This window comes from Trichechus manatus, unplaced genomic scaffold (assembly GCF_000243295.1).
Source record: "Trichechus manatus latirostris isolate Lorelei unplaced genomic scaffold, TriManLat1.0 scaffold00018, whole genome shotgun sequence".
NCBI lineage: Eukaryota > Metazoa > Chordata > Mammalia > Sirenia > Trichechidae > Trichechus > Trichechus manatus.
The window spans coordinates 2,079,521-2,106,152 of NW_004443954.1; the positions used below are offsets into that span (position 1 = coordinate 2,079,521).

Below are 26,632 nucleotides of genomic sequence, written 5' to 3' on the forward strand. Positions count from 1 at the left end.
TTTCATTTTACTTGAATCCACAACCAATGCCCATGGATGCGCAGTCTGGAAACCAGATGATGTATGTACTGGGCAAATCTGCTGAAAATGACTTCTTCAAAGTGTTGAAAAGCAGAGATGTCACTTTAAGGACTAAGGTGCTCCTGATCCAGCCGTGGTATTTTCAATTGCCTCATATGCATGTGAAAGCGGGACAATGAATAAGGAAGACCAAAGAAGAATTGATGCTTTTGAGTTATGGTGTTGGCAAAGAATACTGAATATACCATGAACAAATCTGTCTGGGAAGAAGTACAGCCAGAATGCTTCTTAGAAGAGAGGAAAGCGAGACTTGTCTCACATACTTTGGACATGTTATCAGGAAGGACCAGTCGCTGCAGAAGGACAACATGCTTGGTAAAGTATAGAGTCAGCAAAAAAAAAGGAAGACTCTCAGTGAGACGGATCGACACAGTGGCTGCAACAATGGGCTTAAACTTACCAGTGATTGTGAGGATGGTGCAGGACCAGGCAGTGTTTGGTTCTGTTGCACGTAGGGTTGATATGAGTTGGAACCGACCAACAACCAACTAACAACCAGACCTTACCACAGCAATAACTCTGGCATAATCTCCTGTGCCAAGCTATCTTTATGATATGTCAGTAACAGTGACTCATACCAGGAAAGTAGCTACAAAACATTTTAAGAATGATCTCAGAATTCAGAGTACCCCACCCCCAAAACTAGATGAAATGCTTTCTGGAAATTTAACTGCTAACTTCCCATATTCCTTTTTTTGTGATTATGTAAATATTTTGCCCTACTTTGTTTTTTAAACAATCGTGTCTTTTTCCATTTTATTGTTTCTTTGTTCTTTATATGAATGATAAAGAGCACTGATTAGAGCGTCTACAAATATACACTGGGTATAACAAATATCATGGTTTTTTAAATGTGGGAGAATTGGAAGTTTTCAAATTATTTTTATCTACAAAGAAGTTATACACTTCTCATTATGAGGAGTTCTAAATGAATCTGCAACTAATACTTTAATCTTTATAGACTAATTAAGAAATTAAAGTTCCTAACTATTTACTGGGGCCCTGGTGGCGCAGTGATTAAGCATTTGGCTGCTGACCAAAAGATTAGCAGTCGAATCCACCAGCCCACTCCTTGGAAACCCCGTGGGGCAGTTCTACTCCGTCCTATAGGGTTGCTATGAGTTGGAATCGACTTGACTGCACTGGGTTTGTTTCTTTGTTTGTTTGTTTAACTATTAATTAAAATGTTTTAATGCACAGATGACAAAGTATGAAAATATATGTGTTAGGAACCAAAAAAAAAAAACCATTAAATCTGAATTCTCTCTATTTCTCTGTAGATTTCCAAATATGATACTACAGGCTGAGTTTCCAGATATATAATTTTTATACACTAAATGCTAGACTAAAACAGACAACATGACAGGTAAAATCACTCTATTTTTCATAAAATGCCCACAAAGACACCAATAGATCCTGTGTGACTTCTGTCTAAGAGTGACCTGGTATTTCTAAGAAATTTTATATGGCACTTTCAAATTTTATATGGCACCAAGACACAATGGTACAACTTTTGCCTTCCACACACTTACCTTCCAATGCTTTGTCTCATAATGCCAATTACGTGGAATCTGTCTTTCACCTCACATAAACTTTTTAAACCCCAAAAGGACAAAACAGTGTAGGTCTTGTTCAACTTCTGTCTAATCAACAAGTTTGTTAGACCCTCGAAGTAGAAGGTAAGAAGTTGTGCCTCTTGATAGAAGCAGAAGATAAACAGATGGGAAAACCAAATCTTCTTCTCAGGCGATAATTTAACCTTTGTCAAATATACTAATTTTACTACAAGTATAGTTAAAAGAACACAAATCTCAGCAAAATTTTTTTCAAAAGTAAAATCATTCATAATTTCTTTAATTTATACCTGATCATCCAACGGTAATTCGCAGAAGGCAGGAATATATTTAGCCCACTCCACCAGGACTAAGAGTTGCTGTTTCATAGATTCACAGACATCACCAATACTTGCAATTTTCTTAACATTTATGTCAGTGCTTGCCCCAGGACTTGAGGCAGAGATCTAACATTAAGAAGAACATTATATTGATTTAGCTTTTGAAATAATACACGCCCTATATTCCTCTTTCTTCTATTATTGCAATAAGTAAATGCCATTGAAGTAGGCACTCTCATTGTCATAGTATCTTGAAATATACTAAACACTGTATAATTGATAAAACACTTATCAGTTTATAAGTTAAATTGAAAATACTTTATGTCTACCATAATACTTTGGGAGCAGTATCTTACTATAACCGTTAAATCTGTATATCAAGTTACTGCAACTTTTGGGGGAGTTTTGTTAATTCAAAATGGCCACAAAAAGAGCTATTGGATAAGCAAATGAAATATGCTCTGTGATTTTATTTTTAATTGAAAAAATAGTATTTCCATGAAGGAAATCCATCTTTAATTTGTTGAAGCTTATGAAAAAAAAAATGCTTCCATTGGTTAAAGTTTACCAAACTGCTAAGTAAAGATTTAGACAGGAAGCCAGTGCTACCGATGTTGTTGCATGTCATGGATTGAACTGTGTCCCCCCAAAATATGTGTCAACTTGGCTAGGCCATGATTCCCATTATTGTGTAGTTGAACTCCATTCCGTGATCTGATTATCCTCCATTTTGTGATGTGTTGTAAATCCTAGACTCTGTGCCTGTGGTTATCATCCCATTTGGGAATGAACTGTCTGTTATGTTAATGAGACAGGACTAGGTCATATTAATGAGGATTAGATTATGTTTGTTATGTTAATGAGGTAGGATTAGGGTAGGATGTATCTTGAGTCACTACTCTTCACTGCCCTACAACAGATAAACGCTGAGAGAAGTTAGCAGAGAGGGACCTCTTATCACCAAGAAAGAAGGGCTGGGAGGGGATTGCATCCTTTGGACTTGGGGTGCTTGTGCTGAGAAGCTCCTCAACCAAGGAAGATTGATGACAAGGACCTTCCCCCAGAGCTGACAGAGAGAGAAAGCCTTCCCCTACAGCTGGCGCCCTGAATTCGGATTTCTAGCTTCCTAAACCATGACAGAATAAATTTCTGTTTGTTAAAGTCATCCACTTGTAGTATTTCTATTATAAGAGCACTAGATAACTAAGGCTCTGCATTAAACGGAAGCTGATCAAAATAAAATTAAGAAATCAACTATTGGCTCAGTAGCATTGAAGAGCTTAGCATATAACAATAAATATTTAAAACTGCATATGATTTTAAGCTTTATAAAAATACAAGCAGTGCTAAAATTGTCTTTTTGTTGAGAAACACATCATCTAAAAGTTCTTACAAACTTACTGAACATGCATGCATGCGTGTGTGTGTGTGTCTTTATGTATGCATGTATATTCCCTCATAGCTACCTTTAAGTCATCTTATAAATGCTTTATAGGACTATCAAGTAATGACGGTAAGAGGGATGTTAGCTTTATCATATTACCCTTGTGTTATCAAAAATGAAAGTAGTTGTACTGACGCATAGGAGCTGATGAACTACTTAGCTATTTCATAACTGGCTTTATAACAGAGCAATATCATTTCTAATTGGGAGAACGCTAACATAGACTATTTTCTTTGTTTTCCTGATTCCCCAATGATTTAATTTAATGTATATAATCAATAGTCTATTTTGTTGTTGTTATTTAGAACTGATATTCTCTCTCTAGAAATTCAAAGTAATGAAGCACTCTTTCATGCTTTCTGAATTCTATCTCTTTCCTTAAATATCTGTTTCTAAATCAGGATGCTAAGGTGACTTCTTGAGCCCGAAAGTCATTTCCAAGGAAGGAAGCACTGATGACAGCTCTGATCTAAACTCCATAAAAGTTGTGGTAACTGATTTTACAGATTCAAGCAATAAAATAAGATACTTCCCCCAGAGCATCGTCACATAAAGTATTTTTCATCAACCACGTAAACAGACTTTTTAAAACAATCTTACACTTGAACGCATTTCATTCATCCACTCAAAAAAATAGTCTCATCCAGGGAAGGTCAAAACTAAAATCAGTAGTCCCACTAGTACTTTCAAACTAAAGCTCTTGAATCGGAGTCAATGTAACTGATGTGAGTAATAAGTTCACTTGGATGAGCTAAGACGATTTTAACATTATGCCTAAATGAACTTATTAAACAAGGCTGGATGGTGGTGGGCAACAGATACCTGGCGAGACAGAACTTCAGCTTGTGCCAGTGTGTTAATGGAAGGGATGTTGCTGCCATCTAAGGTGCTTCTTCTGGTGCTTATTCTGTCACGTTCATTTTGCACAGCTAGGGGGAGAAAATCACACAGTACTGATTGATCAGATCTCGTCAATATATGTCGGGACATACAGTTTTAAGTAAACACAAAGAGTGAGGAGTGTGAGAAGGGGTCCCTCTAAAGTCCCATGGTAGGGGGAAAGTATGACTGAAGATATTTTTTCATTCTGTACCACTTTCAAAAGGAGGAAGAGCAAGGCTTGTTACTGGAGTTCATAATCTATCATCGTTTAGAACTTCATGATGGCACGCATGTTGGAAACTGTTGGATCAGCCAGTTCAGCCACGCTGTATTTTTAATAGGATGTTTTTTTCTTCTCTCAAAGTTAATAAAACCATTAAGATAACTAGAGAAAGAGTATTGCCTGAGAGTTTGACCAGGTCAAAGATAAGAGTATATTCACTGTCAGAAGATATGAGTCATAGAAATTCGAAATTTCCATTTTCTTTTTCTTATAAAACACTAGCAAAAAATGGAAAGTAAAGTGATCTTATTCAAGGTGATTTGAAGGTTGCGATCTTATGATCTCCTATGAAACACTGTCCTTTGGGCAGTTTACAAACATGAATAAAGCAAAAGTTGCAGCAGGTAAGGGCTCCCTTTAGATGATAGAGTTTGGAATACTAGTATTCTGGAAAGGTTAAAAAATCGTAAGTATCGTATAAAATGCTTCCAGGAGGGAGCTAGGTCTCCCTCCTTATTTCTGAAAGGAAAGACTGCATAATGTATTTTCTAAAATTTCTTACTGAAAATTATACTCTTAAATATAAGGAAGAATGTGAGAGGGATTATTAACTTGTATATTTGTTGTGTAAGAATAAACTAAGTTAGATATTGAACTTGGATTTCAAAACTTAGGTGGGAAAATTATATTCCTTGACCCCCCCCCCCAAAAAAAGGACAGAAGACCTGTAGCCCCTAAACTATTTAGATAAATGCTCTACCCTGTTTTGCTGGAAAGATAAGGCATTAGACTCTTAGAAATTTGTTTTTGCAATTATTCTTTAATTATAGAAACCTACCAGTTTTCTACATCAAGATATAGCAATATAAACCCCAAACTTGCTATTAACTCTCAACTTCGTTAAGTTGCAAAAGAAAATACTGGACTTTTTGCCTTTAAGAAAGTTGGCATGAATCATTATTTTATTGTAAAATCATATTTACTGAAAACTCACACTTTTTTTTTCCAGAAATTGATTTTCAATTGATTATTGATTTTCAGCCTAAACTGACTCATGTGAAAATGCATATGTGGAGATAAAAGATTAAGATATTAGCTACGCTTTTAAGAATTTCATTTACATGATCAATCTTTTAAAAAAGCTAAAAAATATTATGAATATTTGTAATCTCCTCACTACTATTATTTTGACAAAAAACTATGTTTATATATACATATATCCGTCTAATTAATCTTGATATTATTCTATTACAGTAAATAAGAGAAATACATCTACTTTGAAATTCAAATTTTACTTCCTAATCTATTTAGGACAAATTAATTCATTATTTATTCTACAACAGTAGAAGATACAATTTTCCTATTTTTGAAAATAATTTTGTTTCACAAATATTAAAAATCACATAAGAAATATATTATTGTGATTTGTTTGCACTTTTGTAGAGGTCAGTCTGGGGTTCAAGTAAAAATGGATGACAATGATTGACAAAGAATGTGATTAATCCCACAAATTACCAAACTGAGCTTTTATAACATCAGAAGTAAGTTGTTTTGAAGTGAGAAAATTCTTCCTTAATTTTGTAACATTCATTTTTCCTTCTTTTTTGGGGGGTCTCGCAATCTGAACAAAATTAATAAAATTTTCTATCTCTTCTAAATGTTGAGTGACAAAGGGAGAAAAAATGCTATGTTCAAGATGGGTTTTTCTGATAAGCTTCGCACTTCTGTAGTATAAGGAGCTGACTTAAAGAATTGATTTAATTTGCTTTTTTTAAGTTTGCGAAATAGTTTGTTAAAAACATCTCCTTGCACATGATAGGCCTAGGCATGTGGCAAAACTGGAAAGCATACAAATCATGTAGCTGCTAAAACAAAAAAAAAGAAATGAAAAAAAAAACCATTATCGTTGAGTCAATTTGTAGTTGCTATTCCCTGCCAAATATTCAGAATATGTTCAACATACTGGCTTCTAAATTAACCGTATTTAGAATGTAGGGTATTACAATCAGATTATTTAATATGTTCAGAATGAAATCAGTGCACACTGAAATAGAGTATCTAGTCTATCGTCTCTGTCCCCCAATAGAAAAAGTGGGGAGTCGTTTTGTCTATTTTGTTCACTACTAGAAACCCCAGCACCTAGACCAGCATTTGGAAAGTAGTAATGCTCAATAAATATGCACTGAATGAACGAATGGATGAATGAATGAAAAGTAGATGGTCACTTAATTTTTATGAAATGAATAAAATAGTCAATTGTTATTGAAAATAAAGAAATGAATTTAAAAATTCATTTATAATTTACAACTCATTAATAGATTTTGCCATTCATTTTTCAAAAGGGACATTGGAATGTTATTTAGGCAATATATGTGTTTTTTTTTTTTTTTTGCCAGGGATAACATAGTGGTGGAGAGAATGGTCTCTGGAATCAGACAGTTCACCAAATTTAGACTGGCTCCAACACTTACAGCTGGGTGACCTTGGGCTAAATTTTTACTTAAGGAATCATAGATTCTTCATCAGTACAATAAGGAAAAGCATAGGACCCACGTGAAAAGATTATTGTGATTAAAGGAGAATATGTGTGTGTTTTCATTTTTCATCAATAATACTATCATTGTTATCATTAGTATTACCTTCTTTTTTCATTCCTGCTCTGAAACACTTTCTTAATCGACAATATCTACATTGATTCCTTTTGTCTTTGTCAACAACACATTGCCGACTGAACCTATAATATCAAACAAAGATATATTAGTTTCCAGAAAACTATTTTTTATCAAAAAAGCAAATAAACATACAAATAGACTTTAAATAAGCGCGGTCAAATTTGCTCACTGGAAAGAATGTGTAAGAACAATTACCTAGGACCTTTCCATAGGGTCTCTTCAACAGCATCTACGTGGAAATACAAGTCCCACCTCTCATGCAGTCTTCAGAATAAATAAAACTGAACGCCATCTTATAAAACTACAGCATGAAAATACTAATTGTTTCTTGCTAAATGATTTTGAAGACTCTATCAGAACCTCATACTCCTGACTTCCATGGTATCCTCTTTGTAAACATTCTCCTCTTACCATCTAAGATACTCCGCTGGTCTCACGCCATCAGGAGCAAGGGAGAATGAAGAAAACTAAAGACACAAGGGAAAGATTAGTCCAAAGGACTAATGGACCACAACTACCACAGCCTCCACCAGACTGAGTTCAGTACAACTAGATGGTGCCCGGCTACCACCACCGTCTGCTCTGACAGGGATTACAATAGAGGGTCCCAGACAGAGCTGGAGAAAAATTAGAATAAAATTCTAAATCACATAAAAAGACCAGACTTACCAGCATGACAGACACTGAAGAAACCCCGAGAGTATGGCCTTTGAACACCCTAATAGCTCAGTAATGAAGTCACTCCCGAGGTTTACCCTTCAGCCAAAGATTAGACAGGCCCATAAAACAAAACAAGACTAAGGGGGCACACCAGCCCAGGGGCAAGGACTAGAAGGCAGGAGGGGACAGGAAAGCTGGTAATAGGGAACCCAAGATCGAGAAGGGAGAGTGTTGACATGTCGTGGGGTTAGTAACCAATGTCATAAAACAATATGTGTACTAACTGTTTAATAAGAAGCTGGTTTGTTCTATAAACCTTCATTTAAAGTACAATAAAAAAAAAATTCTCCTATTAAGTATACCTCACACCCGAATAAGGTTTACTCTAAATTCTCGGTAACATATCAAAAGGCAGTTGAGAACAGCTTTGAGAGTATAGACTATGCACCCACTAGCATGGATATAATAATTTGGAAAAAAAGTGTTGGTGAGGATGTGGAAAAACTGGAACCCTCATAAACTGCTAGCTGGAATGTAAAATGGTGCTGCTGCTTTGGAAGAAAGTAAAGTTTGGCAGTTTCCAAAAGTTAGACGTAGAGTTACCATATGATCCAGTAATTCCACTCTTAGGTATATGCCCAAGAGAAATGAAAATATGTATCAACACAAAAACTTGTACAGGAATGTTCATGGTGGCATTATTCATAATGGCCAAGAAATGGAAACAATTCAAATGGCCATCAACTGACAAATGGATAAACAAAATGTGGTATATCCATACCGCGGGATATATATTATCTGGCAACAGGAAGGAAGTACTGACACATGCTATGACATGGATGAACCTTGAAAACACTATGCTAAATGAAAGAATCCAGACACAAAAGGCCACGTATTGCGTGACTTCATTTATGTGAAATGTCCAGAGTAGGCAAATTTATGGAAACAGAAAACAGACTAGTAGTTGCCTCAAATGGGGGTGGAGGACGTAGTTGGGGGAAAATGAAGAGTGACTGTGAAAGGGTACAGGATTTCTTTACAGGGTTATGAAAGTTTCTAAATTGATTGTAAAGATCTGTAAATATACTAAAAAGCTAAATTGCACATTAAAAAAAAAAAATAAAATGTATAGTCTCTGGATTTAAACCAAATCTTGACTTCCAGGTATACCATTTACTATCAATCCAGCTTCCGCACATTAATTAATAAAAGGTAATTTACAATTGCAAAATAGGGAGAAAAGGAGAATTTGCCTTAAAAGGCTGTTGTGTTAATGTATTTTTAACTTTAAAGAGTTTGGGGCAAATTTTAATCACATAATAAACAATATTTCTTCAAAACTCTGGCATAAGATTACCCATAAGTATTGATATTGTTGTTGTTGCATGCTGTTGAGTAGATTCCGATTCATAGCAACTCTATATGACAACTGCCCTGTAGGGTTTCCTGTAATCTTTATGGGAACATATCCACAGGTCTTTTCTCCTACCGAGCAACTGGTGGGTTCCAATGGCCAGCCTTTCTGGTTAGCAGCCCAGCGCCACCAGGAATCCGTTAAATATTGATATATCCCTAATTATTTGTAGATGATTGTTAATTATGAGAATAAAGGAATATATTTTATTGCCTATAAAAGAAGATATTGATTCTAAAAAATATGAGTGTCTACCTAAAAGTCAATGAAATCTAAAGCCTACTATGAATCAATTAAGCTAGAAGAGTGTTATGCTATTGTGGTAAGGAAAAGACAAAAACATTGTTCGTTTGGGAAAACATGGCTCAGAAGACCAGTTTACCAATAAACATAACAAGAGAACACATCCAATAAAAATTAAATCAATAAAATAGTTGAATAAACATATTGGAGCCCTGGTGGCACAGTAGTTAAGAGCTCGGCTGCTAACCAAAAGGTTGGCCGTTCGAATCCACCAGGCGCTCCTTGGAAACTCTATGGGGCAGTTGTAGTCTGTCCTATGTGTTGCTATGAGTCAGAATCAACTCGATGGCAACGAGTTGTGTATGTGATCCTGGTATAGGGACTAAAGAGAGAAATATTACCTGTCTCCTCCTTTCAAGGAAACTACTAATGTGCACATACAAGCTTACCAACAGTCATAAGAAAAAGCAAAATGTGAGAAGTATTAAAACCAGTAATTTAAAGTGCCCTGAGAGGGAAAGTTCATTTTAGCATGATAGAGCAAGTGAAGAGAGAGTGGAAATGGATTTTGTAAATGTCAGGAATGAATGAACTTGTGATGAGCAGCATGTAAGCTTAAAAAACCTTTATGCCCTTAAAGGTTGCATCAAATACAATAACTTAAAACCCCAAATGGAAAATCATAGTTTGCTTAGTACCAAACTACATAAAGAAGGCTAGGTTGGCAGGCGTCTCCATGATGGGAACGTGTGAGGAAATAAACTGTACACGTTGTTGGAATATTTTTTAAACTTCCAAGAGTTGCTGTGGAAACACTCTTTCCCCCTCATCTCATATAGGAAGGGAGGAGACCCTGAAAGTCCTTTGTGCTACCATTCTCTGATTCTTACAAGTTCCTGTGGATTCAGCTGAGTCACCGTGTTTCATATATTTTCACTCTTAAACAAACACGATTCAAAAAAGTGTTGTTTACATATTATTGTGTATTTATTTTAGTTGTCAATTTTTTCCAGAAGGCTCAATATTTAATATAATCAGAGAGAAATTGCTTTTCATGAGGGAAATTGATCTATTTTTTTACCTCTAGACTTTTTGTGTGTGTAAGAGAAAGACCCACCTATATGCCTTTTTTTTTAAATCAATAAGGTTTTCAAGTGGGTGACTTACATTTTTTTTTAAAAAAAAACTTACTTCAAGGTCTCCTGGAAAAATTACTAAAGGACACCAGTGAGATATTTGGGGGGTTGTATATTAACTTCTTTCACACCTCTAGCAATCAACCTGTACAACCATGTTGTAAAGAGTTAACTTATTCTCAAATGTCCAACTTGTTCTTGTCCAACAGAATAATAATCTTCCACATGCCTTTCATAGATTGAGCAAACACAGAATTTTTTAAATACAAATCAGACATTTTTTTAATAGCCCCTATTTAACCTGGATATAATCTGCCTTCAAGAACTGTCATACTACACAATCAAGGTGCATTATCTAAATCTAAACTGTACTACGATTTTGACAGATTTTTTTTTTTTAAAGAAAGGGTATTAGAAAAGTGTGATGCATACAATATAGTTAAGTCAGTTTTAGGCATTTAAATTCAATGGCAAAAATTGTGGCATAAGGAATATATTTTAAATTTTAGGAAAGAAAATTAATGTTCACTCACTAACATCAACAAGCTACCAATATCATTGCATTCTGGTAATTTCGTTTTCAAAGAACCAGAATGTGGTGACGCAAAAAAGAAAGTCAAGTTGAAGAAAAAGACACGTTATGATACCATTTAAACACAGATTCAAAATGTTCAGTGGTATATGCACATGCAGTAAAACAATGAAGAAACACAAGGAAGACATAAACACCAGACTCCAGAGGATAGTTAACTCTGGAAACAGGGGCAAAAGAGGAAGTGATAGGAGAGGCATCCACCAAAGGCTTCAACTCTCTTGGTCTAAACTGGTGGAGGGTACATGATTTCTTTTTCCACTGTACCCTTTCACAAGTCTAAATGTTTCCTTAAAAAAGGACTACTTGTGTGAACGCAACTGTACACATATCCACAAAGCCTCAATTCTTAATGTAGTTTACAGATTTTGTTCATAAAGAAATAGGAAAGTTCTGCATTTAATACCTTTATTTCTTGCTAGCCATTTTGAAACATCACGAAAAGGAGCATTTCAAGTACCTGCAGGAATAAATGTGACTCTTGCGTATGCTGCGTCTGAAGAATCCCTTGCACCCATCGCAGCTTGATGCTCCGTAGTGCTTTCCTGTCGCTCTGTCCCCACATATAGCACATAGACAGTTAACACCGTTGTCTGTGGTATTCATACTTGTTGTCTCTGGGGTAGTACTATCTATTAAAGAACAGAAAGAGTACAGTTAATTACTACTGAGTATTTCTTGATTAAATGGCCCCACTAATCCTCCTTAGACCTGAAGCAGTCCATTGCTTAGCTTCTGGGATGCACACACCACTGCTTTCCTTTCAACCAATGGCTGCTCCTGCCAGTTTCCAAGTTTTCCTCTCAATTTCAAGGACTATAGGGCTCGGCACCCAACTGCACTCTTTCCCTAAGGAAGTTCATCTAGTCCCATGACCTTAAATAACATCTGTTTGATGATAACTCCCCAAATTTTGTCTTGGGTCCTGATCTCTCCCATGAGTGTCTGTCTGAAATATCCAAAAACCTATTTACCATCTTCACTTTGAAGTCTAATGTTGTTGTTGTTAGGTGCTATCCAGTCTGTTCTGACTCAGAGCCACCCTACAGGACAGAGTAGAACTGCCCCATAGGATTTCCAAGGAGCAGCTGGTGGATTTGAACTGCCAACCTTCTGGTTAGCACCAGAGCTCTTAACCACTACGCCACCAGGGCTCTAATAGAAATCACAAATTAACGTATCAAGACCAGAAATCTTCGATTTTCCCCTAAGACACGTTCTTCCCTCGGTCTTCTCCAAGTCCACTAATGGTACCTAGGGCCAAAACCTTGAGTCTTCCTTGAATTCTCGCCTTCTTCCTTCATAGCCAACCGATTAGTTAAGTCTACATTCAAAATATATATCTAATTCACTTCTCACCCTTCACCACTCTACCCTTACTTTGTGGACTATCATCTTCCCCCAGGGATTATCGTATTAGTCTCCTAGCTGATTTTCCTGTTTCTACTCTTCTTCCCCTACTGTTCACATATTACCACAAAACCTCCAGAGTGATCTTGATGTAAGAAGTTTCACATCACATCACCCTTTTGCATCCCATCCTACCATGACTTGTCATTAGATACAGAATAAAGCCCATGAAGCCCTGCAGGATGAAGCCCCCTGCCTACCTTCCTGGACCATCATCTGGTCTGGTACCACTCTTCCTTCTGTTAACTCTTCACCAGCAATGTTGTATTTTTTTTTCTTGAAGCCCGACCCACCTCAGACCCTTTATACTTGCCAGCCCTTCTGCCTGGGAGGAAAGTTCTTCCCCAAGATTTTGTCTGACTTAGCTATCAGGTTTCCGCTCACATCTCACATTTTCTATGAGACCTTCTCTGAACACATATTTAAAAGAGTCACTTCCCATTTGCTCCTCTACTAAAACACTGCTTCATTTTCTATTGCAATTTCATTGTCTAAAATTATATAATGTATTGGTTTGCTAGGTATTATCCATCTTTGCCCACTAGAATTTAAACTTCCTGATGTCAGAGATTTTATTTGTCTTATTCAGTTCTCTGTCTTCCAGCCCTAGTAACAGTACCCAGCATGTAGTGGGCATCTAAAACAATATTTTTGAAGGAAGGCAGGGACTTTAAAAACATGCATGCATATATTTACACTAAGTATTTCTTAAATGAGTTAATATTGTTGATTACATCTTTAAAAATCTGTATGCAGTCAAAAGATATTGAATATGATAATGTAATATATTATAAAATTTAATTTGTTTAATCATAAAATTACTCTAATGATATACATATGATAGCAATTCACTATTCTACCTATAATATAATAAAATGATAAAATTGAAGGCTGTCATGTCCCAATTGCATTCTACTTACTAATGCTTCTATTTAGACAGATATTGTCATCTATAATTTCATAAAAATTGAAAAAAAAACTTTACTGAGAATGTGCTTAAGGCAAATCATGTAACAGAATTTAATGCTAGGGATTTTTATGTTGGTAACATTAAAATAGGTAGTAGAAATATGGTAGTAAGAAGTGTTCAGGATTGATTGTATTATGGGAGATTATATGAAAATATTAAAAACAAATTCAACTCTTGCTTCAAGTTTAATGTCATATTTATACATTATTAATGGCATTATTACTCATTAGACAATATTTTGGAAATAGCTATAAAAGTTAGTTGTTTTAGTAAATATGTATGGTAAATCTGTCCCTACCATTCATTATTCTATAGTCTTTTTTTAAAAGTCATTATTATAGTGAGATAAACACTCTATTAAATATCTTTAAACATAAGGAAGCAAAATAGTGACTTCCTAAGAGTAGCACTTCAAGTTCATTTTAACTCTTGTTTTTGTTAAAATTTCAGAATTTATTTTCTAACAATTTTTAAAAATTTTTCCATTAATAAACTCTTCTGTTCATTGTAATATAACAAGAGCACCAGTCATACAAATTGTGCAGTGTATCAAAATATCAAGATATCCTGAGTCCAACATGCTTTCTCAACCCCGAATTAAACACATACACACACACACACTCACACACACACACACACACATACACACATATTTTCCAAATTACATAATTACTAGATATGAGGGTTCTAACAACTGTAACTCATCTTGGACAAGATTTTTTATGTGGATAAAAACGATAAATCCAAAGCCAGTAGTAAACTATATTATGACATAAAGACACAAGTACTCAACAATTCATGTCTTATTTAAAGTTAAAATGTTACAGTCAATAAATATCAAGAGCTTTGTGTGGCTAAACATTAGCCTGTCGGGGAAGGTTATAATATAAGCCTTTATTTCCCTTCATATTTATGTTCCGTGCAAAAACTTGACAGTAAATTTAAATGCAGTTTCTCATCAGCGGCAATTGAGAACAATAATAATGAAAAGGGAAGGCAACCAGTACAACCCCCCTGTGTTATCTGGAAACTTTGTCCCACATGTCATTTTCAATATTGCATAGAAAATATACTTTCAGAGCCAAACTGCCAATATTACTTATTACTATGATTTACAGCAAATAAACTAACAGCTGAAACCACTCTTTTTACCTTTCTAACTGGCTCATGCCAGAACTCAACATTTACTTTATTACACATAACTAGGCTTCTGCCACCTCAAACATAAAACAGCTGTAGCATTAATTTAAATTTAGCGATGAGGTGTGAATACTCAGGTCTGTGGCCTCAAAAAGCCAGGCCTGAATTCTCCAGCAATAAAACACGGAGCTACCCCTTCGGGAAGCTCAGTTTCACTTCTCCCACTTTTCTTTATATCTATGAGCAGATGAGAACTCACCATTTGAATTATATAGAATCTGCATCGTTTCAAACTCCAAACTTGCGTAAGTTGGGTCCAGGACTTCACTGTAATTTGCCATGTCCATGTCCAGTATGGGTTCCGATATCCTCATCATTGATTTAGAAACACACATACAAATGCCACCACAGTCCCTGAGGAGGGTGTGATGACTTCCAGTCGGTGAGTGATAACTCAAAGTTAACTGTAACTGAGTGACTTATGGGCTACAGTGGGAGGGGCCGTAAAACTGTAAACTCCTTCACGAGCTCTATCCTGCTTATTTCTCGTTCGTTTATGGGCTAAGAAAGCAATTCCTTATGAAAATCTTCAGATAAGGAAGCGCCTTATCTGAAGTGCTTATTGGACTAACGTGATTTTCTAAATTTATTTCCAGCAGACAATATATGAGGTCATTGAGAGAAGACTAAAAATAGAAAAGGTATGTTCTCAGGTTTTATACTGTAATTACCGTGTGATTTCTCCCATGGAAGGGACTGAAATTAGGTTCTGAAAAATGGCACTTAGTTTATTATTACAAACGTGGTAAGTCGAGAGCATTAGTTAACATTTAATATTTCAACACTTAGCATAAGTGATTTCAAGTTTTCTGACATGTACGGTAAAGATAACATTGTTTACCTATGGGTAAAACAAGTCTGTGATTTGGAATGACAGGGATTTATGCTGTCTTCCACTAACACCCTGGGCATAACTCTAACGATGCTGCCTTTAACTTATTCTCTTTAACTGTCAACTTTAGAGTATATTTCCCTTGCATGTTTATAAACTTCCCAAGGGCAGAAGCAGTACAGCTCATTGTACATTGTAGGCATTTTAATAAATACTTGTTACATGACTATGGATTCATTTCTCTTAAATCCAGACGCCTATTACATTCTAGGCATAAAACAGAAGTAAAATTATTCGTAACATATGTGGGTTTAAACATCCTTGTCACTAGCCTCCTGATATCTAACATCTATATAGCACCCTATAACTTTTATGTATATCTGTGACAAGGAGCACATATATGCTTATATTTTGGTGATGTTGAGAAGATAGTCTTCAATGAGTATATTTTATACCTGATAATATGTTCATTGATTTTATCTTCCAGGAAAGAATTCCAGCTATATTTACATGATAAATTCATAATTTGATTTTCCACATTTGTTAAAGATTACAGCATAACAGTATTTTTTAATTCAATTTCCTATTGCCATAAATCTCATGCATATTGTATCTTAGATTAGAAATTATTGTATTTTTTGTCTGGGAAGGCTGACCTCTTACAATGAACTCAAAACCACATAAACTGTGAAGAAAATAAGAGAGTAATTTTAGCAGGTAGGTTCACTAAACATCAGTGATCACTGGAATTGTGCTCTTTTTCTCACATTCTGATGTACTATTAGTCGTGAGGATAATATTTTGGGGATAAATTTCAGGTTCTTATTTTCTTTTAAGTAATGCTCAGTATGGTGATTCAGTTCTTGAAGAAGTGGACAAGTAAATCCCATCCAAATAGTGCAGTGGTTCTCATTTGTGGTGAAGTAGCACAGACGTCTTTCTTGTGGGAACCAGAAGGGTGAACTGTGCATACATAACCTACAATACTTCTCATTATGTACCAACTAAAGGGCTTGGCTGCTAATCAAAAGGTTGAATACTCAAGTTCACCCAGAGATGCCTTGGAAGAAAGGACTGCCAATTGACTTTCAAAAAACTCAGCCATTGAAACCCTGTGGAGCACGGTTTTACTCTGACACACGTGGGGTTGCCATAAGTCAGAATCCACTTAATGGCAACCGGTAACCACTTGTCCCAACAGAAGGAAAGAAAATAAACAAGAAAAAGAGAAAGCTGTTCATTTATAAGACTTCAAAAGACTAAGAAAAATGTGGATATAGCTTAGGAGAACAATATGGTCACATCTTTATTATTCTACCCCATCCTGTGCTTACGGATGACATCATTATAAGATTAGGGTATTCCATTATAAGGTGGATGGAACAATAGCATTGTCTCAGCATAGATCTTTAAGTAGCCATGAACAATTAATCAAAGTTGGCTTTAAGATGAAACCTGCTTCTCATCTATATTATTGTAAATTATTTCCCTCATTTTATAGAGCAAGAACTTGAGAATTTCTAGAAGATAAAGCAGATATGAATAGCAGGCATCTCTTCTCAAGTGGGCAGTTTGTCTCTTTGATGATATTCAGAATGGAAACTCCTAGAGAATTGAGTGAGGCTCAGTATAGCAAAGAAAGGATTCCCTTTAGGTATTTTCTCAAAGAGATTACAAATCTTAATACAATATCTAATTACAAATCTCAAATACCCCAGAAGCTCTCTTTTCTTAAATTTTAGGATACTAATCTTTTGATGCAGGAGAAAGATGTGGCAGTCTGCTTCCGAGAAGATTACAGCCTTGGAAACACTATGGGGCAGTTCTACTTTGTCCTACAAGGCACTATGAGTTGGAATCGACTTGATGGTAGTGGGTTAACAGGTTAGTCCTTTACTGAACTGGTTAAGCAAATAAAATAATGAAAACATAATTATTTAAAAACCAGTACATCCATACTCAATAGCTTATTTGTTTTATATATAAATATTACTGTTTTGTTGAAGAACCAAGTCGTTTTCTTTGAGTAAGAATCAGGGGATTAGAATTCTTTATTAATTTATTTACCTAAATCTCATGCATTGCCTTTGATATCAAGTAAGTTTTCTTTAAAATGGAGGAAAAAAGTCAAAGGTACTTCTAAAGCAATTTGAATACAAGAGCCTTTTTGAAATTTATGACTTTTCAAAATATTTTGTATGTTTCTATTAACTGGCCTTTATCCACTTACAAATTATTTCCTTCAATTTTTGTAGGGAAAAAGCTTTTAACACTCATATTTCATTAGATTATATGAGAGTTAACTAAATTATGAAATACAATAACGAGAATAAATGGTGTCTTAGGCTGGGTTCTCTAGAGAAGCAAAATCAGTAAAGCGTATAAATACATAGAGAGAGAGATTTATATCAAGGAAATGGCTCATGCAGTTGTAGAGGCTGGAATGTCCGAAGTCCGTGAGTCAGAATAGAGGCATCTCCTGATTCACGAGGTCGCAGGGCTAGCAAACCCAAGATTGACAGGTCAGAGAGTAGGGCCCTTGCTCACGGGCTGGGAAGATCAACGAATTCCAAGATCGGCAGGCAAGACCACAGTTAAGCAAAAGCCCAGGAGACTTACCAGAATTTCAACTTATATTCAATGCAGGTCACACACCCAAGGAAGCTCCCTTTCAACTGACTGACTGCTCACAGCAGATCCCGTCATGGACGTGATCACATTATATCAGATCTCATCATGGTAGTGATCACAACATCATACAACCGCCAAACCACTGAGGATCATGGCTCATCCAAGCTGACCAACAACCTTAACCATCACAAATGGCATTAACGTTACAGGTAAGAAATGCAAGTGACTACTGAGAAGTATATGAAGTTGATGAGATGTGCAGGGGATAAATAAAGAATGTCTACTACTGAAGGTAGTGGGCAAAAACAAGTAAACTACAAAATGAAAACAAATAAACAAAAATAGGCATTTTAATCTTTCACTTACATGCAAGCAAAGTTTTGAAGCTGTCTGTAATGATGGGATTCTATTTTCAAAGGGCTTCACCAGCCTTTTCTTAAAGCCCAGATTTTATTATATATCACTTTTAGATAAATAAAAACATTTTTCCTTGTTCTTTGATCTAGCAGGTGATCAGGCAGTAGCTTGAGGAACCATATGAACTCCTTCCCAACATCTAAAAATGTCTTTTTTATTACTATTTTTGAAACCTATTCCTCTCCTAGAATTGCTAAACATTTCTTAATGTTAAAATGAATTTCCATAGATTTTATTTACTTAGATTTATAACTCGACTTAGAGAATTCTCTTATTCCATAGCTCATTTCTCAATTCATGTTTTAACCCTTATTTTAGTTTTACATCTGATCCATATATTTCTTATGATCAATGCAAATAATTCACATCACTACTAGAAAATACCATTTTGTAGTAAAATCTGCATAAATTAGAGATACACGTGCGCCTTGTGAAATGGTTAAATTAGTGTGGAAAGATGGTACTATTCTTTACTATAATTTAGCTCAAATAGTCATGTTTATTTTACTTGCTCATGAAAATACCAAACTTTATTTAAAATTAGCTGTATAAATAAATGTAAAATGCAAAACTAAAAAGGAAGAAAGTGGTAACATAAGTAATCAAGTATTGTTAGGATAGGCAAAAGGAGCATTGGATGGCTGAGACCTAAGTGTGTCCAAGAAAATGAGTAAGAATTTGGAGGTAATATAAGAAATATGCATATATTAAACCTTCCTTCAAGGTCACTTGCCTTGTGATTCAAAACTGACTCTCCTTTTCAGAAGATAAGGAGCTGATTAGAACTAAATTATTAACTGGAATATAGATTATATTGGTAAAGAAAAAAATGTGGATGTAAGCAACAAGTTAGGATTTGACAGTCACTATTTCTGCATTACGTTTTTACAATGGGTATTACCGTTGTCACTGCAAACTCAGCAAAGCTAGTCAGAATACTTAAGATTGTGGAGGCACTCCAATACTAAAGTTACTGCATTACACAAAATGAAGGAAAGAAAATTATCAGTTTGGGCCTATTACAAATATGTTTTGAAGAGGTATAATGTTTAAGAAAAACAGTAGCAGTTTTACTATGCTGATGTGCACATTCAGACTTGAACACTTTGAACAATTGCATATTAATGACCATGAATGTTAGCATCTGGGAGATATACAAATAAATGAATAAACAAATATATAATAGGGTTTCCAGTTTCGATTAAAATATTCAGCAGTAGATATTATACATATAATAGGTAACTCTAAACAGCATTCTATGGAGTGGAAATATAGTTTTATGAAAATCAAGTATCACGTTAAAATATTGTCCTCCTTATGTATCACGAAATTCTGCTCAACTTTTCTGCATACAGAGTTTGTGATACTTAGGGAGGACAATACTTTAATGTGATATTTGGTTTTGATAAAACTAAATTTTATTTAGGAGCCCTAGTAGTGCAATGGTTAAGCACTTGGCTAGTAACAGAAAGGCTGAGGGTTTGAACCCTCCAGCTGCTTCTTGGGAGAAAAGACCTGGAGATCTGCACCTGTAAAGATTACAGCCTAGGAAACCCTATAGGGCAGTTCTACTTTGTCATACAGGGTCGCTTTTTGATATTCAGAGTAACTATGTGATGTAGCTAGACCAGGTGTTCATAGCCTTCATTCAAAAAGAAATTTTTTTAGTATGTTTTATTGAGGTTTTACATAAAGTTGAAGTCTGTAAACACCCAAACTTGAGTGTAACCACTCTTATGATTTCCCAAACCATAGTTTCACCACTGTCTTAGAAGTGACTCTAAAACAGGCATCTGTCAAAATACCTTAAAGTTGAAAAAATGATCTGGAAGCCTTGTTACGGCCATACTGGCATGTCAGTCTTATCAAGACAGGGATAAGACACCCATGGACTCTTCTTGGTTTCTCTCTGACCACATGCACCACCCATACACCGTCCGCCTTCCAAGCTTTAGCACCAAACCAAACAAACCCACCGCCGGCGAGTCAATTCCGACTCACAGTGACCCTACAGGTCCAAGGCTGTAATCTTTACAGAAGCAGACTGACACATCTTTCTCCCGTAGAGCAGCTGGTGGGTTTGAACCGCCAAACTTTCGGTTAGCAGCTGGACGCTTTAACCACCGCCTCACCAGGACTCCTGAGCTTTAAGAAGGAACAGATAAATGACACGTGAAGGAACACGTTAGACCAGAAAATTGCAAAATGCTTGACATGCCCTCTACACAAACAGAGTTAGAGACCAAGGACTTGATGTGGAGTTTAAAGACTTTATTCAAGATTCACAAAAAGTGTCAAAGTAGACGAGTTCACCGATTTCTTTAAGCTACTAAATTCTCTCCAAATAACAGAGAGCTCAAGAAGGTTTTTCTTAAGTCAGAAGAGGAGCTCTTGAATGTTACCTAATTTACAAAGACACGCAGAAGCCCTAATACAGAATCACTCAAAGACAAATTTTATAAATATGAGACAATCATAGTAACTGAAAGATATTATAAACCAATATTTGTAAAATTTCCTTACTATCTGCTTGTAGGACAAAAGTCTGTGGTATTAAAACAGCTAAGAGGGACATCAGTTTTAGAGGTAAATATTCAACCAAATTATTTGAATTCTGATTGTGGTTAGTAAAAAGAAACACATTTGCTATTTAGTTAACTTATTTGATGGTCAAAATATGTTTTCATTTTATATTCTTGGAGACTATAAAGAATACCAGTATATTATGATTTTCTCTTTTTACTTCTTAAATGCAAAATGGATACACATACAATGTTTATATACATACACACGTATATACCTATATGCATTATTACTGGGTTTTTAAATATACAATAAAAAAAAGCGATTCACTGGGCTGTGTAATGTTTAATTACATTTTGAGGCAAAAAAAAAAAAAACCTATCTGAGAATTACAAAGTTCTTTGTGAACTTTTCAAATATTTTCACATTGTTTTAGATTCTTGTTTTAATTTGTTAATAAACTAGCAACCTAAAAACAAAGCCATGTGAATATTTTTTTTTGTAATTAAATGTACAGAATAATTTGATACATATTAACAAATTCATTCCCTTTCAGGTTAGTCCATTTTTGTTGAACCACCTCTAAAAGCTTACAAGTCATATTTTTTGATACAAGAAACCAAACAATAACCTTTCCGTTTCAGGACCCTACAAGTAAAAACCCTATTTCTAAATCTTTAATAAAATTTGCAGCTAGTAGTTTCACTGCAACATTGGGCCGTGACAATAAATGGAATGTTTGCTCAGCTCTGCACTGTTACACCCAGATAAATTAGGGCAATTAAAATTGTTAGTGATAACTATCCATTATGACTGTAAATATCATGTGTTTCTGTTTTCCTTTCGGTTGTGGTTTAAAAAAAAATAAGGACTCTACTAAATGCAGATTTCTAGAAAAGTTTAAGCCATGAATATACAGAAATAAAATAAATTTGATATATCTGCAATATTATGCTTTACTTAAATGTTAAGACCATATCAGAATAATTGCCATGGCATTACTAGCACTTAAAAAGAAAAAAAAAAATTCATACCAAGTAGAACAACACTGTTTACTATAGCTGACCTAGCTTTTGTGAGGCTGAAGCTTATTAAGTTTTGAGGGCCCTCTTGAGGGCCCCTTCCAGACCTTAAAAGAGGCTCACGATGGGCCCTGAAATGTGTTTCATTAGCTTTACTTGAAAGCAAGGTTTCGAACCAGTTCGTTCCGGTTTGAACCCCTGCTGAGAATTTGCATTACTAATAAGTTCCATGCTGAGAATTTGCACCTCCACCCCAAATATACTGAATCAGAATCTACATTTTAACAAGATCCCCAGATGATTCCTATGTATAATTTCCTGGGAACTTGTTAAAAATGCAAACTATCACGAAGGAATTTATTAAAAATGCAAATTCTCAACGGGGGTTGGCACTGGAACGAACTGGTTTGAAGCCTGCTTGAAATCCATCATCCAGGGACTTTTACCTCCAATGTACCAAATCCAATAGCTATTTTTATTTAATATTGTATTACCAAGATTCCTAATCTACCTGTATGACCATTACTTCTCTTTTTCTCTTCCTCATCCACTTCATAAATACCGATATTCTCCAGGATTCAGTCACCAAGTTGCTATTATTCTCTTTCATTTGAAATCGCATGCATTTAAAATTATTATCACTATTTAGAAGGATTATGCCCCCATTTTTATTCCAGCGATCACCTAACTGCACAATGTGAATTTTTTATCCTTAATGTTGATTAATCCTTTTTCCCCTGAAATGCTTTTAAGCCAAATACAAATCCAATACCATACAGTAAAACTTTACTAAAATTCTATTAGTGGAGACCAAATGTTCAATAGAGCGAAACACTGACCCATCCTGCACCATCCTCACAATTGTTGCTATGTTTGAGCCCATTGTTGCAGCCACTTTGTCAATCCATCTCATTGAGGGTCTTCCTCTTCTTTGCTGACCCTCTACCCAAGCACGATGTCCTTCTCCAGGGACTGGTCCCTCCTGATAACATGTCCAAAGTACCTGAGACAAAGTCTCACCATCCTGGCTTCTAAGGAGCATTCTGGCTGTACTGCTTCCAAGACAGATTTGTTCATTCTTCTGGCAATCCATGGTATATTCGATAATCTTTGCCAACACCATAATTCAAAGGCATTGATTCTTCTTGCATCTTCCGTATTTATTGTCCATGTTTCACACGCATATGAGGCAACTGAAAATACCATGGCTTGGGTCATGTACACCTTAGTCCTCAAAGTGACATCTGCTTTTTTACACTTTAAAGAGGTCTTTTGCAGCAGATTTACCCAATGCGATACATCATTTGATTTTGTTTTTGTTGTTTTAATTTTATTTGTGCCGTATGTGAAAGTTTACAGTGCAAATTTGTTTCTGATTCAAAAATATGTACACAAATTGTTTTGTGACATTGGTTGCAATCCCCGTAATGTGTCAGCACTCGCCCCCTTTTCTTTTCCACCCTGGGTTTTCTGCATCCATTCATCTAGTTTTCCTGTCCCTTCCTGCCTTCTCATCTTTTGGACAAGTGTAGCGTATTTGGTCGTATATACTTCATTGAACTAAAAAGCACGTTCCCCATGTGTGTTATTGTTTGTTTCATAAACCTCTAATCTTTGGCTGAAAGGTGGACTTTGGGAGTGGTTTCGGTTCTGAATTAGCAGAGTGTCTGAGGCCACAGTCTCGGGGTTCCTCCAGATTCTGTTACACCAATAAGTCTGGTCTCTTTTTGTGAATTTGAATTTTGTTCTGTATTTTTCTCCCACTCTGTTTGGGAACCTCTATTGTGATCCCTGTCAGAATGGTTGTTCGTGGTAGCTGGGCACCATCTAGCTCTTCTGGGCCCAGGCTGGTGAAGGCTGTGGTTCATGTGGTACGCTAGTCTTTGGAATAATATTTTCCTTGTGTCTTTGGTTTTCTTCATTCTCCTTTGCTCCAGATGGGATGGGACCAATAGATGTATCTTAGACGGCTGCTGGCAAGCTTTTAAGACCCTAGACACTACTCACCAAAGAAGGATGTAGAACATTTTCTTTATGATCTATGTTATGCCGATTGACCTAGATGTCCCCTGAGACCATGGTCCCCAGCCCTAAGTCCCAGTAACTCTGTTCCTCAAGGTGTTTAGATGCATCTAGGAAGCTGCTATGACTTTTTCTTGGTCACGCTGTGCTGCCTACCCCTATATTGTATTGTCGTCTTTCCCTTCACCAAAGTTAACACTTTTGTACTACTAGTCAGTGATTTCATCTCTTCACCTGGTCCTTCCTCGTAACCATCAAAGATTGTTTTTTTCTGTGTGTAAACCTTTTCTTGGGTTTTTATAATAGTGGTCTCATACAATATTTGTCCTTTTGTGATTGACTTATTTCACTCAGCATAATGCCCTCCAGATTCATCCATGTTGTAAGGTGTCTTGCAGATTCATCATTCTTTATCCGTGTGGAGTATTACATTGTGTGTATGTACTATAATTTATCCATAAAGTACTTAGGTTGTTTCCATCTTTTTTGCTATTGTGAATAACGCTTCAATGAATATGGATGTGCATATTGATGGTTCTTATTTCTCTAGGATATATCCCTAGGAATGGGATTGCTGGATCACATGGTATTTCTATTTCTAGCTTTTTAAAGAGGTGCCATATTGTTTTCCATAGAGGTTGTAGCATTTTATATTCCCATCAGCAGTGTATAAGAGTACCAGGCTTCCCACAACCACTCCAACATTTTTTATTTTCTGTTTTTTTTGATTGGTGCCAGTAATGTCAGGGTGATGTTGTTTGATTTCTTGACTGCAGCTTCCACAGGTGCTAATTATGGACCCAAGTAAAAAGAAACCCTTGAAAACTTCAACCTTTTCTCCGTTTATAATGATGTTGCTTATTGGTCCAGTTGTGAGGATTTTTGTTTTCTTTGTGTTGAAGTTTGATCTACATCAGTAAGTGCTTCAAGTCCTCTTCACTTCTAGCAAGCAAGGTTGCATATTGAAGGTTGTTAACGAATCTTCCTCCAATCCTGATGCCATGTCTTCTTCATATAGCCCAGCTTCTCGGATTATTTTCTCAGCATACAGATTGAGTACGCATGGTGAAAAGATACAACCCTGACACACACCTTTCCTGATTTTCAATGATGCATTATCACCTTGTTCTGTTTGAACGACTGCCTCTTGGTCTATGTACAGGTTCCACGTGAGCACAACTAATTGTTCTGGAATTCCCATTCTTTGCAATGTTGTCCATAATTTGTTAGGATTCACATAGTCGAATGCCTTTGTATATTCAATAAAACACAGGTAAACATCTTTTTAGTATTCTCTACTTTTGGCCAAGATCCATCTGACATTAGCAATGATATCCGTAGTTCCACATCCTCTTCTGAATCTGGCTTGATTTCCTGGCAGTTCCCTTTGGATGCACTCCTACAGTCGCTTTCAAATGATCTTCAGCAAAATTTTACTTGTGTGTGATATAAATGATATTGTTCAATAATTTCCGCATTCAATTGGATCACCTTTCTTTGGAAGGGGTACAAATCCAGATCTCTTCCAGTCAGTTGGCCAGGTAGCTGTCTTACAAATTTCTTGGCATAGATGAGTGAGCACCTCCAGCACTGCATCCATTTGTTAAAACATCTCAATTGGTATTTAGTCAGTTCCTGGAGTCTTGTTTTTTGCCAGTGCCTTCAGTGCAGCTTGGACTTCTTCCTTCAGTGCCATCAGTACTTGATCATATGCTACCCCTTGAAATGGCTGAACATCAACCAGTTCTTTTTGGTACAGTGTCTCTGTGTATTCCTTCCATCTTCTTTTGATGCTTCCTGCATCGTTCAATATTTTGCCCATAGAATCCTTCAATATTGCAACTCAAGGCTTTAATTTTTTCTTCAGGTTTTTCAGCTTGAGAAATGCTGAGCATGTTCTTCCCTTTTGGTTTTCTAACTCCAGGTCTTTACACATTTCATTATAATACTTAAGTTTGTTTTCTCAAGCCACCCTTTGATATCTTCCATTGAGCTCTTTTACTTCATCATTTCTGCCATTTGATTTAGCACCTCTATGTTCAAGAGCAAGTTTCAGAGTCTCTTGTGATATCCATTTTGGTCTTTTCTTTCTTTCCTGTCTTTTTGATGACCTTGGTCGTCCTACAACTCATCTGGTCTTTGGTTATTAGTGTTCAATGTGTCAAATCTATTCTTGAGATGGTTTCTAAATTTAGGTGGGATATACTCACGGTCGTACTTTGGCTTTCATGGACTTTTTTTTTTTCCTTCTGTTTCAACTTGAACTGGCATATGAGCAATTGATGGTCTGTTCCACGGTCAGCCCCTGGCCTTGTTCTGGCCAATGATACTGAGCTTCTCCATTGTCTTTTTCCACGGATATAG

General features: G+C 35.9%; 1 protein-coding gene across 2 annotated transcripts in view; it reads right to left on the reverse strand.

Annotated features, from left to right (window-relative positions):
• Positions 1-26,632, reverse strand: part of HNF4G (hepatocyte nuclear factor 4 gamma) — a 68,623-nt gene that overhangs the window by 15,019 nt on the left and 26,972 nt on the right. The window contains exons 1-5 of one of the 2 annotated variants that reach the window (XM_004372512.2): positions 15,021-15,123; positions 11,702-11,873; positions 7,164-7,258; positions 4,242-4,348; positions 1,946-2,101 (exon numbers count right to left, since the gene is read on the reverse strand). In XM_004372512.2, the coding sequence (XP_004372569.2) occupies positions 1,946-2,101; positions 4,242-4,348; positions 7,164-7,258; positions 11,702-11,873; positions 15,021-15,108 (618 nt within the window). In that variant the 5' untranslated portion in view covers positions 15,109-15,123. Of the gene's footprint in view, positions 1-1,945; positions 2,102-4,241; positions 4,349-7,163; positions 7,259-11,701; positions 11,874-15,020; positions 15,124-26,632 lie in introns of those variants that run through there. The other variant, XM_004372513.1, reaches the window with a different exon arrangement.